This window comes from Ceratotherium simum, chromosome 4 (genome assembly GCF_057802395.1).
Source record: "Ceratotherium simum simum isolate JZ-2026a chromosome 4, ASM5780239v1, whole genome shotgun sequence".
NCBI classification, from domain to species: domain Eukaryota; kingdom Metazoa; phylum Chordata; class Mammalia; order Perissodactyla; family Rhinocerotidae; genus Ceratotherium; species Ceratotherium simum.
In genome coordinates, this window is record NC_141903.1 from 56611292 (window position 1) to 56629694 (window position 18403).

Genomic DNA, 18403 nt, shown 5'->3' on the forward strand with positions numbered 1-18403 from the left:
TGACAGCCCGGGGCGCGAGAAGGGCCGCGGCGCGCCTGAAAGGGTCGCCTTCAGGGCGCTGCCTGCTGCCAACGACTCCCCTCGCCCAGATCGGCAGCGGCGGGATACTCACGTAGGGCTGGTAGAACTTGGAGAGCCGCGGCTTCCCGTGGTTGTTGAAGATGAGGATGGCCTTGATCATGGCTGAGCCGAGCCGACAGGGTGGGCGCTAGGGTCCAGGGCGGGGGCGGGCGCGCGAGCCTCGCCTCGGGATCTCGCCAGCGATCCTTCCCCACCCGCCCCCTCCCGCACGCGCGCGCGCGCGCTCCCGAGCCGCGGGGCGGGGCCTGGGAGGGGCGGGGCCTGGGCGGGGTCGGCGCGGAGGGAAGCGGAAACATCCCCGGGCTGGAGTTCCCTTGCCGGAGGGGCGCCTGCGCACTCGGTTGTCGTGCGGGGAGGATGCTCAAAGGCTCTTTCCGGAGGCTTGTTGCTGAGGGAAAACGGTAGTTGCGGCATTAACGGTCAGGGGTCTGCGACAGGTTCACACAGAGGACCAGCCAGCAACCCCAACTGTCGCCTGTGGGTTGCGTCCCCCTACTCCAGCGCCTCCTTAGCGACGCTCCCTGGCGCCAAGCCCGCCCGCCGCACGCTCTGAGCGCCGCCCACCACTTCCGCCCTCGGCTCCCACCGAGCAAGATGGCTGAGGAGCCGGAGTCCGCTCTGCAGCTCCCACCCTCAACTGCGGCTGACGGCGAAGGACCTACGGAGGTCTCCCCTGAAACAGCCACTCCGGAGCCCCCTTCTTCCGCTGCAGTCTCCCCGGGAACAGAGGAACCTGCCGGCGACACCAAGAAAAAAAGTAATTTTGAGAGAGCAGTTTCCTTCTGGGCAGAGGCAGGAGGTTTAGATTGCGTCCGATTAGGGATGGCGGCCAGTATAAAGAAGCAAAGTTTAGAGAAGGGCCAGTCCCAGACCTGGTTTTTGACCAGTCAGAAGAGAGGAAGTGTACTATTCGGCTTTCAAGACCTTTGATTTGAAAGCCTCTAAAGAAAGCTATCCCTGGACGCACCTTCTCTGTGGGGTGCCCAGTACTTGACTGTCACAGCAGTTATCACCCTGTACTGTGATCTTCCTTTGAGTTGGCCAGACGGCGAGCTCTTTGAAGGTGGGGGTTGAGTGGGATCTTGGTAGCTCCAGGTACTTAACGTGCGACCTAATTATTTGAATGATGATTTAAGGTGATAGGAATGGTCGGTGACAAGTGTGGATTAGAGTCCACGCCTTCCGACCGGTTGGCTGTTTTTTATGCCAATTGCGTGGGAATTCACTCCTTGAACCAAAAAACTGGAGTTTTACCCAGTACGAAGAACACTAAGGGAAAACTAAAGGTATAGGCGTCGCCTTTTGTTTTTTAAACACCATTTTGGAACCTTTGTAAGCGAATCATTTTCATTGCTTGAACTAGCTGTCCTCACCTCTTGATTGCTTGAGAAGTAGTTCGCCGTTATACAGAAATTCCTAAATGGAGCACTGTATGTAGAGTTGCCCATGAGAAAAGCAGCAGATCAACACCTCTGATTCCAAGAGGTTGACCCTGGACCTTAGACAGGTTTTCTCAGTCCAGAGTCTTAAAGTGTAGAGATGGCATGTTTTCTGGTCAGTGATCTCACAGCCTTTCATCGAACTTCAGTTTCTGCTGCTGTGGAGGATAATTGTCTCCCCTAGCACTGTCTCCCTTTTAAATCAGACTGCCTCTACATTTGGGGGAAATCTATTGTGTCGTTTCCATGTGGTGCAGTAGTAGAGAAACAGAAACGTGTGGTTATTTCTATAGGTAACCATTAGAATCTTAAAGAATCCCACGAGTTTTACAGATTCTTGTTCCCTTTTTTCTGTCCAATTTACTATAAGCAGGAACAGACTTTCAAAGGGTTTGTTTTAAACTCTGATAGTCTTAGTAAAAAGCTTACTTGACCCTGAAGATAACTGTGTAAAACAGAGGCTAAAAAACAATGGCCCAGAGCCCAGATATGGCCTGAGGTTATATGGCATGTTTTCTTTGGTCTGCATGGTATATATCTTTAAACCATCATTTAAAAATCAGATTTTCATTTTCTGGCTCCTGTGAGCATTTGAGTTTGCCTCTCTGATTTAGAATTTAGTTTCTAGCTATTGAATTTCTATCTTGAAATTGTCGTCCTTTTTTGAGGACCTCTGATGAAAGAAGCTTAAATATTTCCTATACCCCGCCTTTGGTTTAATCTACAGAAGAAGAAAGATTATGGAAGCAGACCAAGGTTGTTGGTCTTGTTGGCACATTAGGATCACCTAGGGGAGCTTTTGCACATATCGGTGCCAAGTCCCTACTTCCAGAAGATTCTGATTTAATTGATGTGGACACCTGTATTCTTGTAAATGTTCCCCCAGTTGAGTCTAAAGTAGCTAGGGTTGAGAACTACAAGCAAATCACCTTTAGAATTAAAGGGAAAAAAAAGAGTGCAGTTATAATTACAGAAAATACGTTTCCTTCTCCAGCTTCTTGCCCTCTCTCTCTTCTTCAGTAGTACAACTCAGTATTTTCTGGTTCACTTTCTTGAAATGCCCAATTGCAGTTGAGTTATTGATAGCCCCAGGAGATTGAAGGAGCAGAGAAGGGCAAGTATAGAAGGTGAATTAACCAAAATCTTAGTTATCTCCCAATTCATCTCTATTCCCTAGATAACAGAAGCTAGACTTATTAAGTGGAGGAAGGAAAATAAACTAAAGCAGGAAGATAAACTGTGCATCATATGTTCTAGGTGCCTCATTCGAGGGGTAAACTTGAATAAATTGGTCTCAGTGACCCCATTGGGTCCCAGTTTTTAGTACCAAAGAATGGGACAAGAAGGATGTAATAGAATAGAGTTAACTTGAGGGGGCAGCAGAACACTATTTTGCTTTCATTGTTGCTTTTGATTGTAGATGTCTTTTTTTTTTTTTTTTTTCTTTTTAGCAAAGGAACTTCAGGAGACAGATTCATAGTCTTTGCATTTGCATCTTTGTATTTTGGATTATTGAAACCTTTGATTTCTCTATCTGAAAACTTTTTGGCCCCTAATTTTTGTATTTTCTTTTTAATTATTTTTATTGTCTTCCTTCATTGAAAAGTGTATTGTAGAAAACTTGGTGGTTACAAAAAGCACAAGTAAAACCAAATAATGATTGCCTATAATGTCACTACTAAGAAATAGCATTTTGGTGCATATGCCACATTTATGTGAATACGTGCTTGTGATGATTTTAATGAAATTGAGATCATATACATGCTGTTTTATATTGAGTACATTTTGATAACTTTTTCATACTATTACATATGCTTTTATGTTTCTTTAAAGGCAGCTTAATCTTAATATTCAGTAAGTATGAGTTATGAGCTGATACTGTTCTAAACTCTCTACATGTGTTAATTCATTTAATCCTCATAACAACTCTGTGAGGTAGGCGCTATTATCCCCATTTTGCAAATGGAGAAACTGATACAGAGAGATTAAAGAGCTTATTCAGGTGTATATACCTAACAAGTGGCAAAGCCAGGGTTTTGAACCCAGGGAGTTTAGAGTGTGGATTCTTTACTACATTATGTAAATTCTATCATAGAGTATAATATTCTTTATTTAACCAATCCCGTCTAAATATCTTTGTTGGATATTTAGGTTTACCAGTTTTTTTCTATAAATGTTTCAGTGAAGGTGAAATCCTGCAAGTGAATCTTTTCACATCTCATATTTTCTTAGATTCCTAAGACGACTCTTCGAGTCAAATATATCTTTAAGTATTTGGTAATGTATTACCATATTGCTTTCCAGAAAGGGTATACCATTTTGTATTCACAATAGTAGTATCATCTACACTATTATTCTGATCTTTACTAGTTTGGTAGATGAAAAAGGCCATGACTTTATTTTTTATGTTTTTCATACCTTAATTGACCATTTATATTTCTTCTCTTTGGAATCGCCTGTTATCTTAAAATGCATTTTAAAGATTTGTTTCATGGGGAGACCTTGTGGGACTTTAGGAGCAAGGAAAAAAACCCACAAAAATATGATGAAAAAGAATCTTACTAACATTTTTACATCTTGGGTATACCTCCAGTATCATAAATACACAAACTGTAGGTAGATTAAAGGTTTAAGTTTTCTAAAGTCTTTTATATCACATTTTCTTTAGATGTTTTAGGGTAATTGTCACTAATTTTTTCTTTTACAGTTGACATTCTGCTAAAGGCTGTGGGAGACACCCCTATAATGAAAACAAAGAAGTGGGCTGTAGAGCGAACTCGAACCATCCAAGGACTCATTGACTTCATCAAAAAGTTCTTAAAACTTGTGGCCTCAGAACAGTTGGTATGAAACCAATGGTGATCATTTCCCTACAAAAATTCACAGTAGTTCCTAGGCAACAATGAATAACTGTTATATATAAAAATGCATATAGAGCCACATATGCTACTTCAGTAATGTCTTTTTATTTTTTATGTTGGTGGAATTTCTGTGCTTTATTGAGGGATTCTCTGGGGAACCCTGAAATGGAATGAATTTTAGATTTGCTGTTACAATGTGAACCAATTTTATTTTACTTACTGTATTGGTTGTTCTCTTCAAAAAGTGACTGAGTGCCCATGCAGAAAGATCTATCATAGAACATTAGTATAGAAAGTTTTGGAGTTTTTTAACTTGTTTCAATGTCAGTGCTACTTCCTTCCTATTCTTCTTGAGGTAAGCAAGATATCTTTACCATATGTTGTGGAAGAACTAAGAGATACACTTATTTCATATTATGGTACATGTTAAGCACTTCTTGGTGGCATTTGTAAGGATTCATGTTTTAAATGCCACTGGTTTTTAACTTGGTATTCGACTATAGAAATTTAAATGGCTACATGTGTTTGGCATTTTGTCACATGTTATATTAATATATTAGACGCCTTTATCTGCAGATCACAATCTTGGTCAGTACTAATACAGATAGCATATGAGTGGATAGGTAGTTGAAAAATCACTAAGTATTTTTAAAATACAATTAAGAATTTGTATGTATAAGTATTGGAGAGGGATTTAGTTGCATGTGAACACAGGAGTGAGAACAGGTAAGAGGAATGAACTGATTATTAAAGTGAGACGTTTTGGAATCTGTTTCTCTTTCTCAGTGAAGAGGAAGAACTACTCTGATCTAAGAGTTTGGCTGTAAGGGGCTCTCACAAAAGGGACATGGGTGCAAAAATAAGGGCAAGATAGGTTATTCACTAGAAGTTATTTGAGGCAAGAATAGCATAGAAGCATGGATTCCTCCAAAGGATGTTGTCTGGGAAAAGTGTTGGAAATATTTGAGTTTTATAGGTGAACATCTCCCTTTTTGATCAGAGTGAAAAAATCATCTGTTTTATAATAAGAGTGCCATATAGAATTTAATTCACTATGAGAGATGGGCAAGATTGTAGTGTCATCCACTATAATACATATGTTAGCTAAAACCTCGGGAGCAAAAGACCTTGCCTAGAGTTCACATCTAAATGGGAAAGTTAGGGGAATGATGACATGCCTCAGAGAAATGAGTAGAGGCTATATCCCTACTAAGGGTGCAACATGAAGAGTTGGAGAGGTAGGAAACCAGAAGACTACCAAGTAATTAAGGCATTAGTTTTAGAAATTTATAGATAGAAGAAAAGATGAAATGATGCTATGTTCTATGTTAATGTTAGAGTCTTGACGTTTCGTATTGCCTATATCCAGCAATCTGAAAGGACTTGATTGATATCAACATGTATTAGATTGAACCATGTAAAATTGCCATCAGTCAACCATTTTAACTTATAAAAGCAGCAATTTCATATAGTTCAACCTTAAACCTTCATAGTGAATCTGATTATCCTTTCCCATTTAAGCAATAGGTAACATAAACAAGTAGAATCATTTTGTCACGTTCCTAGATTAAATTAGAACTCATCTTCTGGCTTTCATCTAGCTGTACCCACATTATTTTAGCCAAATGGATGTTAAAGAAAACAATGATGCTGAGGATTCTGGGAAGATAGCAGTAGTGTTAGAAGGCGTAGTTGAATTTCCAAATTCCCACAAAAACATAGTCAACTAGATAGCAAAACCAAAAACCCGTGATCAGTATTTATAACAAAACTAGATGATAAAGTATCCTCATGAACCCTAAAATGCAAATTGGTGGGGACAGACCATCAATAGCCACAGGATCTGCATGATATCAGCAAATGTGCTGAAAGAAGCAAACAAGATTGGCATCTGACAGCTCTGAGGAAAGGAGAACCTGGAAATAGCTAACAGGTATTCACTGGAAACTGCAGTAGGCCAATTTAAGAATAGTTGAGATTGAGAGGGTTTTATTCTGTCCAGTAGCGAGTGATTACAGTATATCTGCACTAAGGAGGACTGAAGGGGCTGGAGCAGTCTGCCCCTGAAAGCTCTCAAAACAGATTCAGTAAGGCTCTCTTCCAGGACAAGATCCCACACTGAGGAGGGACTTCTGGAAGTGAAACAAAATTGATGAGGGTAGGAATATGAGAGGAAGGAAAGAAAAGGACTGGACCAAAGTGGAGGGGAACAGAACCTGGAGAGCTCAGAAAGCAGGCCTGCATATTGTTGAACACTATACCAAAAACAACAAAAGAGGGAGCTCTATGGAGTTAAAAGAACTGCACTAACCCACTTGATTCTAAAAGTTGAAGAAAACTAATTTCATATAAAAACAAGTAACAGAGGAGCTGGCCCAGTGGCGTAGCAGTTAAGTTTGCATGCTCCACTTTGGCAGCCCAGGGTTCACAGGGTCGGATCCTGGGTGTGGACCCATGCACTGCTTGTCAAGCCATGCTGTGGCAGCATCTCATATAAAGTAGAGGAAGATGGGCACAGATGTTAGCCCAGGTCCAGTCTTCCTCAATAAAAAGAGGAGGATTGGCAACAGGTGTTGGCTCAGGGCTAATCTCCCTCACACACACACACACACACAAAAAATCAAGCAACAGAGAAGTATCAAGGTCGAATCCCATAGAATGTCATAAGAAAAAAGAAAGAGAACAAGATATAACATCCCTAAAGACAATAAAAACATGTCAGAAAAATGTACGTATAAGACATGTCAATAACTGTAACTTATTATTTCAAAACAAGCTAAAAGACACGAAGAAAATGATACAAGACATGAAAGAACAATATAAATCAACATTAGTATAAAACTCAAATGAAGTAACAGAGCTCAGGAAAAGAATTACAAATAAAAGTTATTTCAGAAATGGAGACTTACCTAGAAGTAACATAAGAGCAAATAAATAACAGATAATGCCTTAAGAAAAATAGAAGGCAAAAAAATTCTGTTTTAATCAAAGGGAAATGAAAGGTAAAAAAGATTGGAGAGAAAGTGACAAATACTGAGTATGAACAAAGAAGAAGAAAACCAAAGCAAAGGAACAAAACAAATACTTAAAAACTATAATTCAAGGGAAATTTCTTAAAAAAAGATTTGAAACTACATATTTAAATAAGTACCTGAGAATACCAACCCAGAATAACGAGCACCAAAACACATCCTTTGAGGGACTGACCCTGTGGTGTGGTGGTTGAGTTTGCACGCTCCACTTCAGCAGCCCAGTTTCGCGGTTCGGATCCCAGGTGCAGACATACACCACTCATCAGCCATGCTGTGGTGGCGACCCACATATGAAATAGAGGAAGACTGGCACAGATGTTAGCTCTGGGCGAATCTTTCTCAAGCAAAACGAGGAAGACTGGCAACAGATGTCAGCTCAGGCCGAATCTTGCTCAGTAAAAAAAAAAATCCTTTGGACATCTAGGGGGGAAAAGGAAGACATGACTTAGAAAGAAAAGTAGGTTATCATCAAACTTTGACAAGAAAGATACAAGGAAAGTGTGAGATAAGGATTTTACGTGCAAGAAAACTGACTATTTTTTTTCCTGGGCCGCCGAAGCAGAGCAGGCTGAACTTAACTGCTAGGCCACGGGGCCAGCCCCCAAAACTGGCTTTTTAATCAGGGCACAAACTATTAGCAATGTGCAAGAACACAGGGAATACTGTTCCCATGAACTCTTCCTGAGGAATCTACTAGAGAAAGCTTTGTAACAACCAAAATAACTAAAGAGACATCAACATAAAGACTGGTGGTTTAAAAACAAAATCATTATTCTTTAAAACTAAAATAATTTTATCTTCCTAAGTTCTAGCATTTAGCAGAAGATTGCATTTTGAAAATTTTACTTCCATGGAACATCCGTTTAAACTAGCTGAATTGCTCTTTTTTATTAAAGTCACTTTCAGTTTCTAATTCCTGTTACAAAATCACATTGAGTTCCTGTAGTTCCCTACTACATCTACTCTTCTGTCCTCTACTCTCACACCATCTTACTTTTGTTCCTTTTGCCTACAAAATTCTGATTGCTACTCTCTTCACCTAGTTAAATCCTGTTTATTCCTCAGGTATCTCTTCCAGGAAGCCTTCCCTGAGCTTTTTGCTAGGCTATACATGTGTCTGTGTACTGCACACTTTGTCAGAAGCTCTTTTCCCATCTATAGTCTTTTCTCTTCATATGTGTTGGGCTCTCCAATAGATCACAAAGTCAGTGAGGGGAGAGGTCATATTAATCTTCATAGTTCCACACCTTGAACAGTTCCTAGCACATAATAGACGCTCAGAGAATGTTTGCTAAAATAAACTGAATTGTCACCAAGAGCCCTTCTCCTAATTTAAAATATACCAAAGAGTAAACTCTATATTCACTCATAGTTAAACTGCCAGGAGCTAAACACAAATTATTATGTCTGTATTACAGGAAATTCACATTAAAATGCACACTGATTTCTGGTGAGTTTCTGAAATTATGTTAGAACCTTATTCAGCCTAAACCATGAATTGGTATTTAAGCATGAACTATTTTTAAATATTTTAATAGTTATAACTAATGTCAAATTAATACGTATACCAGGCACCATTACATGATGTGTACTATTTCATTTTATCTTTCCCAGCAGCCCCAAGAAGTATAGGTACTATTATTTTCCATATTTACAAATAAGGAAACAGGCTGAGAAAAGTTATTTGAATTTAGAGCCAAGATTCAAACCTGGATCTGTCTCAGTAGAGCCTCTACGTTTAGTTACCACATTGTATTGCCTAAGGGAGAAACGTAAGCAATATTTATTCTTATTATAGTTGGTGGGCCAAGTAGTATCTGTCAACCAACTGTTCTGGTAGATATTGATATAGATATTCTTTTTTAAGACTATGTTAAGCCCAGGAAGTTTTAGTGTTAGAATTTAATTATAGACAAAGCAAAATTGAATATATTACCTGCAAATAATGTTTTGTTTTCTAAAAAGAAAATTATCAAAAGCCACTTTGATACTGTGACCTTTCCTTTCAGTATCTTCAGCAATTTTTTAAGTACTAGAAATGTTTTAGGAAAAACAGACTAAACTGAAACATTGAGCAATGAATTATTTAAAGAACAAGGTTGTAAGGACATTAGGTTTCAGCTATGTTACATTTTTTCTACCTGATTTGGCTGTAAGTGACTTTACAGTAGTGGCACCCAGCCAGAAGTTTAGTACCTTTGAGAGTTTTCAAAGGGTAAAGGTCAAAAAAATCCAACCATGTATGTCGTTTACCCAAGAAAAATGCACAGACTATCTCAAATATTAGATTTCTTGATTTTGGGCTGTGTTTGTGAAAGTTTGTTAGGAGAAATTCTGTCTTTAATTATGAGTAAATGAGAAAATTGATATTTTTAATAATGTAATTTCTTAGCTAAACCTTCAAAAGCTATTTGTAAAAATAATATTTAAAAGTTTCTTAGTTATAAAAAGTTGAAAAGCACTGTTCTAGGAATAAAAATTCTGTTATTTTTATTCCTCCAGAGGAAAGACATGATCTTCATAAAGATCTCATTTAGTTGACTAATTTATGAGAATTAGAAAGAAGTTTAGGGAAGCTTTCTTCAATACTGAAGACAAATAATTTGAAATAGCTGGCTAATGGGAACCCAGAAAAATGCAGATTAATCAGGATGCCATTAAAAGTGAATTGCCATAATTTTTTTTCTTTCTTGCAGTTTATTTACGTGAATCAGTCCTTTGCCCCTTCCCCAGACCAGGAAGTTGGAACCCTCTATGAGGTAAAACATTACTGCTTTATTTTCTTAATGGAATGTGCACATCTGTGTATAGTATGATCATTCATTCACATCATCATTTTAAAAAGTGATGTGCCAGAGCCGGCCCTGTGGCGTAGTGGTTAAGTTTGTGCACTCCGCTTTGGTGGTCTGGGGTTCGCAGGTTCGGATCCCGGGCGCAGACCCATTCACCACTCACCAAGCCATGCTGTGGCAGCGTCCCACATACAAAATAGAGGAAGATTGGCACAGATGTTAGCTCATGGCCAATCTCCCTCACCAAAAAAAAACAATGATATGCCATTCTTAATTGTCAGCAAAGAAGAAATCATTTTCTTGTTCTCTGTTATATCTCTAACACCTTGAACATAGTTGGATCTCAAAAAATTATACAGTGATTGAAGAATTAAGGAATGAATAATACAAACAGAAGCTAACTTGGAAGTATGCCCAGAAAGTAAAGTCTCCTTTTTTACCTACATCTAGTTTCTTCTACGTTGTTTATATAATCAGTAATCTAGATCTGCCTCCAAGAAATTGAAAAGGAGACTGCAAAGAATGACTTTATTCAACATTCTTACAGTTTCATGGCAGTAATTGTTAGAATATACACAGTAGCACCACTACTAGAAAATAGCGTGCACATTATAGTCAGAGATGTAGAAAAGGGACAAGATTAAAATATGTAAGGCTGTCCATGCCTAAGATACTTAAAGGACAGGTTTTATTAAACATTTATGATTACTAATAAGTGTCTGATAGTAACTTGGATCTATTGAAAGAAATACCTTATAGATAACTTACATGTACATGTAGGGTTATTTATGATACATTTTTTTTTCTTACTTTCATCTGAGAAATAACAAAAATTGAGTTTAATTGGTTGCCTTTTTTCTTTTCGTAGTGTTTTGGCAGTGATGGTAAACTGGTCCTGCATTACTGCAAATCTCAGGCATGGGGATGAACTACAGAGAAAAAGATCTTGCTTACTTAAAATGAATTGTCAAAAAGGAAACAGCTGTGAAAAGTTTTGATATTTGTGGCAAGAGACTTATGGATATGATCTACTCAGCATGTATCTACTATGACCCATGTTTATACATAAAAAAATCCATAGAGTAGATGGACTCAAAAAAATGTGATTTGTATTAAAACACAAATCATCATAAAAGATTGACAGAGTATACCCATTACTACAGGTATTGCTCCAGATCTGCCTCCAAGATATTGAAAAGGAAAATAAGACTGTATAAAGCCTCTTTATTATCAGTTCTCAAAATGACTGAAATTGTTTGTAGAATTAGCGCTCTGCTGATTTTTTCCTACTGTAAAAGTCAGTTTACTAAAGGATTCGTTTTGTGCTTGTCCAGGGAAGTTCAATTTGTTTGAGATATGGGATATGCCTTTTCTCGTTTGCATGTTTGTTTACAGTTGTCACCTTATGAAACAAAGCTGCGTTGACCTGCTGGCTCTATACCTTACACAGTCCAGTAGAGGGCAGCACAGCTGGCAGAAAGAGGCCGTTTGGTGTTAGATCTTTGCCAGATGATAATGGAGGAAAAAAGCTGTTCCTGCTCATTTCTACCAAACATCTAGCCAAGAGAGCACACATGTTGACACACTGGAAGATTGCTTTAGAGAAAATGCATGCTGTAGTTATTGTATTGGGAAACAGAAGGAATTTTACAAATTCTGGACGAATGATTCATACAGCTCTTTTCAGTCCTACCATATAATGATTCTTGAGTCCCGATGGTTATAACTGTGGTGTTAGTCTGTCTCTTACTTTTACAGTGTCAAAAGCACTCAGTGAGTACACCTGGCAACATCTTTAAGTTTTTTACAATGCATTTTCCAACTTGAAAATGCTCAAAGAATAATTGAAAAATAGTCTTAGATTTTGTGTGTACTTCATGCCATGACTAAAAGTACCATTTTTACTGATGCTATTAGACTGGTTGTTTGAAGTGAGATTCAATGTTTTTTCTTCATTCTATATTATATTTGTAATGCAGCATTAAAAAAAAAATTCCAGTAAATTGAATGGAATATCCAAACAGGATCTGAGGTGCGTATGAGAATTCTAAGTGTTTATTTTCAAAGATAATGGGATGATATGATTTTGTCAAAGGACTTTGAACTACACATATATCCCCTAAACCCCAGAATGTACTTTATGGTTAATGATCTGCCATACATTAGCTTTAGGGAAGGCTAAGGAACAATTCAGTTTACGGTGATGAAATCGCTGTTCAGTTCTCATTTTCTGCCCAAGAATAAATGCTTAAGTCCCCTTATACCCATGTCCCTGTTTAATAAATTAATACAGCTAGTAGTTAGCACTGAAATAATATGGATTGAATTGTCAAATTTATCTTGTAAGACTAGGTAAGAAGTTAATATGTGTGTTGAAAGCTGGAAATGTATTATTTTTGAGTCAAATAAGTTGGATATGAAAAAGATCTGTTCTCTAGCTTCATCCACTTACAGTTTACTGAAGGATGTGAACATATTTACTTATATGCATATCTTATTTAACAAATAGCAAAAATGTGTTTAATTTACACATCATGTTTGCTGCTGCAGTTTCAGATGATAGAATATTTACTACCTCAATCAAAACTACTTGAGTTTGAATTTGTGACATCAATTTAATTGTCCTTTTTTTTTTTGTGAGGAAGATCAGCCCTCAGCTAACATCCATGCCAATCCTCCTCCACTTTATATGGGATGCCACCACAGCATGGCCTGACAAGCGGTGCAACGGTGTGCGCCCGGGATGTGAATCCGGGCCGCCGGCAGCAGAACGCGTGCACTTAACCGCTACGCCACCGGGCTGGCCCCCAATTTAATTGTCCTTTTTTGATCTAAATAACTTATTTATTAAGTCTAAGGTTAGCTAAATATATATATCTTATTTTCTTCCCTAATAACCTTGAAGAATGTACAGGGCTTTACACTTTTTCAAACCATATTTACATTTTTATCTCTTAATCCTTACCCAAACAATTAATCATTCCATGCTAACTGCAACATTTACTTGTAAGCCTGGATCCCATAAGTTATTGGGTAACTAGAACCTAAAACACAGTTCACAGATATTTTTGCAGGTGTCTGGTTTATACTGACCTAATTGTAATTGAACTCGGCAGAGAAACTGAATCCTCAGGTTATATTTTAAGTTTTGCACGTTTATGAGGAAATGGATGTCAATAACGTCACACTTTATTTTCCTGTGCAAAGATGACCGGTAGCACACAGAATGTATATAATATTAGAATATTGTGCTTCCATCTTTGAAGGTACCTGTGCCAAGGACTTCATAATGAGTCCCCCATATTAGAGTATAAGGTAAGCCAAGAATGTTTATCTGTAATCAAAATAAGATTGGATACTTCCTGGAATCTTTGATTTTCTAGAAGTCTAAACCCTGAAGGGACCTTAAATATCATCTACTCTAATCAGATTAGAAAACTCAAAGAGATGTGCAGACTATGTCTTAGATTATATAGCATTGTAACCCAGAGTGGGAAAGTCTGTGGTGTTCAAGGGATATGAAAATGAATATCACCTTTCATACAGTTTCTGCTTCATTTTCCAAGGATTATAATATACTTGGTAAGCTTCTGGCACTAGGGAAGTCAGCAACAGACCACATAATGGAAGGAAAAGTATTCAGAAAACAGTTCAGCAGGTTTAGTCTTACAAATACTATTTTCTTACAAGATTATTCAGCCCACCCTGGATTATTCAGTATTCCCTGAATGTGCCTTGTGTTTTTCTGTTTCCTAAATCTGCTCATGCAGTTCACTTCTGGAAATGTACTTACCACTTTACCCCTTCAAATCCTACTGTTCTGCTTAATTCAGTTTTTAACTCTTCTTAAAGTTTATCTGAGTCACTCAAGAAGGAGATACTCTCTCCGTCAAAAGAACACTTAACAGCAAACTACCACTATTACAGCACTTACTGCATGCTACCTTATAAGCATGTGTCCCAGACCCTTTCATGATTGAAATGGCCCTGAAAATAGGATTTTTTTGGTTTTTTATTTGGTACCCACACACATATAATAGTACATTTCCTTACACACATTTAATTAGTAATTCATTACATATTGAATAAATGAATTTAAGTGTGGCTTGGAAAGTATGATTTAACTTAGAAAAACAACAATCATGGAAATTGGTGTGTTTTAAATTTTTGTGTGGCAGAAGATAAAGGAAAATATTTGCAACATATGACAGGGTTTTAATGTCCAGATGTGAAGAACTCATTTCAGTCAATAAGGAAAAACAAACCACCTGAAAAATGGGCAAAAAATATTAAAAAGCAATTCACAAAATATACAGAAGGCCAGTAAAGCATGAAAAGTGCTGAACTCCATTAGTTATTAAAAATACAAACTATGAATTATTACCTATCATAGAAGTAATAATGTAAAACAATGTAATTACTAGTATTGGCAGAGTTGTGGGGAAATAAGTCTTGTCATATTCTTGGTGACTGGAATGTGAATTGGTATACATTTTTAGGGGGGAATTTGGCTTTTTTTATCAAAAGCCTTGAAACTGAGTATAAGCTTCCATTTGTTCATTCACATATTGAGTGCCAACTGTGTCCTCAGCATTGGAATAAGATTCCTCTTCTCATGGTGCTTTCATTCTAATTGGGAGGCAGATTTTCAGATATGAATTTAAATAATTCTTGAATTTTTTAAATTGAATTTTAGAAGTAATGAAAAGTAAAAAAGATATTTGATACCAGATATTAGATTTACCTGTGTTTTCTTATGTAAATGAAAGGTAAAACATATGTATATGAGTGTGATTAGAATCTTAAGTTAGAAGAATCCTTATAAATCAACTCCCATAGTTCCTTCTATGTCCTCATATCAGATATACATGAAGCTCATGTTGATTACTTCTGGTGCTGGCCACAAAGAAAGCCCTGTCCATTTTGTGATGGCTCTATTCCTTACAGAACTGTCTTCCTTACTTTCTCCCTGCCTCTTCCAACTCTTTGTTCCCAGTTGTAGTATCTAGATCTACAAAGCATATCTTTTCCCCTGTTCCCACCCCGGTTCTCCTAAGTCTTCTCTTAGTCATGGCAAATCCATTCCTTCCAGTTAGTTAGACTCATTCTTGATCCCTCTCTAACAACCTGTTTCCAATCAATCAGCAAATCCTGACAGCTTTACCTTCAGAACATGTTCAGAATCCAACCATTTCTCATCTCTTTTGCTCCCACTCTGGCCAAAGCCCCCATCAGTCTTTCACTCAAATTGTTGTTCCTTTATCTCCTCTCTCCTTTGGCCCAAATCCCTGAATGGCTTCCCATATCAGAATAAAAGCTAAAGACCTTACATTGTCCTGCAAGGACCTGTGATCTGCAGTCCCCCCTTCCACACCGTGCCACCCACATCTATGTTCATCTGTGTTGTTATTCAAACACTAAGCTTGCTCCCATTCCAGGGCTTTTGTACTTAGTGTTTCCTCCACCTGGAAACCCCCTTCAGACAACTACATGTCTCACTAACATCCTTCAGTCCCTCCTTAAATATCACTTCATCTAGGAAGAGTTCCCCTGAACTTCCTCTAAAATGACGACTCACCACCTCACTACCCTCCTTCCCCTTCTTTTTCTCCATTGTATATTGTATACAGTACCGTGTGTCCATTTCTCCCTGTGTACATATATAATATTTGTTGACCTGTCTACCCTCCCCCCATTAGAACATAAGCCCTCTGAGGGCAGAAGCAGTTTTGTGAGCAGTGCCTGGCATACAGTACTTTTAAAAATATGTTAAACGGATGAATAGATGAACATTTCCAGACCTCTAATAATTCTAGTTTCCTCCTCTGGATATCTACCCCAGGTCAATATCTGTCTTAAAATGTGACAGTCATTGCCCTGGGCAATGCAGAGTGCAGTAGAACTACTACCCCTCTGGATATAGGTATCCTGCTTATGTTATTAGAGCCTGTAATGTTAAGCACCTTTTTTTTTTTTTTTTTTTGACAGTAGTTAGGTTACAGTGTGCAACTCTTAGGAAAAATTTGGGTGTCCTTTGCAGAGAAAACAAAACTTGAAACAAGTTTTCTGGATTTGAACTCATAACCCCAGGATTTCTAAAGAAAAACTACCAATTGAATTGCTCTAGCCAATTACCAATATGCTTTTTCTAAATTCATCATTCATGCATACCCAAGGCACTGTGTGCAGGGCATAGAGGAGGATATAAAAATAAAATATAAGTGGAGCCTATCCTAAAGGTTCTTACTGTCAAGATGATCTACATAAGTAACTGTAATACTTGTTGCAAAGTGGTAGGTGCCTAAGAAAGATTGACTACTGCCCCAGTTGTTCAGGAGGAGATATAGCTTATTTGAGAGGAAAGCACCTGAGCTAAGACCTTAAGATAAGATTTGGACATATTGAAATGGCCCTCTAGAATCTAGGCAGAAGGAAAAGCTTAAGCAAAAGAATGGATTTGGCAAGCACAAGAAATAGTAACTAATTCGCGCCGGCCCAGTGGCGCAAGCTGTTAAGTGCGCACACTCAGCTGCAGCGGCATGGGGGTTTGCCGGCCCCGATCCCGGGCGCGCACTGACGCACCGCTTGTTAAGCCATGCTGTGGCGGCGTCCCATATAAAGGAGAGGAAGATGGGCACGGATGTTAGCCCAGGGCCAGTCTTCCTCAGCAAAAAAAGGATTGGCATTGGATGTTAGCTCAGGGTTGGTCCTCCTCACACACACGCAAAAAAAGAAATAGTGACTAATTCAATTTGGCTGAAAGATATATTTATACAGAATAGTATAAGGTGAAAGTTGAAAAAGATATTTTTAGAGCCAAAACACGGAGAACTTTAAATGCCAGACTGGCAAACCTAGTGTGTAGGAAATAAGAGTTACTGAAAGTTTCTGACCAGGAAACATCATCAGTTTGTGCTTTAGGATAAATTAATCTAATGGCTGTGTTGGGGAAAAGTGGAACCGACAAATCCAGTTTAGAAGGCAAGTGCAGTAATCCAGCCAAAATAGAATAGAAGCTTGAACAGGTGGTGTAGCAATAGGAATAGAAAGGTGGGAAAACAAAAGATACTATGGAGATACAAAATTTAGCAATTGCTTAAAAAGGCTTGAGAATGAAGCAAGGAAAGAGGAGGCAGTGATGGATGAGGTTTTTGAGCATAGGTAGCCTCATTACAGAAATAGAACCTCCAGGACTTGAAAAGCATGCTTGAAAGGAATTTTAAATATATTTCATCTGAGGTGCCAAAAGGTGTTAAATAGAGATTGCTCTCCACATATAAATTAGGGAGATGTGGGAGGCATCCTCATAGAAGTGATTAATAAAATTGTGGGTTCAGAAAAAGGTTTAGAGAAGAGCAATGAATGTGAATGTGTGCATATGGCGTATTAGCAAAGATTCTTGAGGTCTTTGAAGGTTATTCAGAGCCAGAGAAAGTAGAAAAAGAATTGTCCAGAAAATTTAGAGAAGTGTAATCCACTATGAAGTGCAGAGAAGTTAAGCTTGTATTTGATTTTTGTTCATTCCAAATATTCATGGATTAGAATAGCTGAAATGAATTGAGACTCAACAGAAAACACTGACAAGAATAAAAAAAAATTTGAGTAAACAATGAAAATTGTAGAAGTTACTCTGTCCGAAAATAACCACCTCTCTGCAACACACATCACAAAGCGTTGGCTTCTGGAGTGCTTTCTACCTATAGCCCTTTTGAACAATGGTTATTAAGCTGTCGTTTTTACTTGCTAACAGCATTGTTAGAATACTTATAGTGTAATCAGTTTAAAGTAAGACTTCAAGTGGCACAAGTAAATTTAAATATAATATATTATATATAGACACACATATGTATATACATGCATACATTGAAGCAAAGTCTAGAAAAAACAGACCAGTCTTCCAGATGTCTTGACCTTTAATAACTTTGAATCCAAATTATTCCCTGGGCCCGTGTATAATAAGAAAGAAGAAATCTATACTTGCATTTCTTTTGTCCCTCATATTTTCATTCATATTTAATGTGTGGTGTTCTCAAAGCGTGCTAAGTGCTGTGCTCGGCACAGAAATGCGTTTCCCTACGTATATTACCAGTAGGCCCCTTCAAGCACGGCTACAATACAATTAAAGGATTTAAGTAGTCTAATTAAAACCCTTTAAATTGGGGGACCAAAAAAAGCGTGTTTTTTTTTCACCGTTAATT

The 18403-nt window shown here is 38.1% G+C and overlaps 2 protein-coding genes across 3 annotated transcripts in view; one reads left to right on the forward strand and one right to left on the reverse strand.

Moving 5' to 3' along the window:
• The window catches only part of AP3S1 (adaptor related protein complex 3 subunit sigma 1), a 63100-nt gene extending 62806 nt beyond the window's left edge, over positions 1-294 (reverse strand). The window contains 1 exon segment of the mRNA XM_087429912.1: positions 113-294. Within this exon segment, the coding sequence (XP_087286038.1) occupies positions 113-181 (69 nt within the window). The 5' untranslated portion in view covers positions 182-294.
• Positions 295-385: 91 nt separating this feature from the next.
• Positions 386-12466, forward strand: ATG12 (autophagy related 12). Of its 2 annotated transcripts, XM_014796620.2 has the most exons (4): positions 408-838; positions 4228-4364; positions 10110-10172; positions 11074-12466. In XM_014796620.2, exons 1-4 carry the CDS (start codon positions 676-678, stop codon positions 11131-11133), a joined length of 423 nt encoding a protein of 140 aa, XP_014652106.1. In that variant the 5' UTR covers positions 408-675; the 3' UTR covers positions 11134-12466. The 2 variants fall into 2 exon arrangements, with proteins under 2 accessions (XP_087286037.1, XP_014652106.1); XM_087429911.1 differs by lacking the exons at positions 4228-4364; positions 11074-12466 and having other exon boundaries at positions 386-838; positions 10110-10171.
• Positions 12467-18403: the final 5937 nt, after the last annotated feature.

Excerpts from the sequence above, each read along its gene's own strand:
- ATG12 (XM_014796620.2), top strand. The coding sequence starts at position 676 with ATGGCTGAGGAGCCGGAGTCCGCTCTGCAGCTCCCACCCTCAACTGCG. Across the intron at positions 4,365-10,109 it reads TTGTGGCCTCAGAACAGTTG|TTTATTTACGTGAATCAGTC; the intron begins GTATGAAACCAA and ends TCTTTCTTGCAG. Across the intron at positions 10,173-11,073 it reads AAGTTGGAACCCTCTATGAG|TGTTTTGGCAGTGATGGTAA; the intron begins GTAAAACATTAC and ends TTCTTTTCGTAG.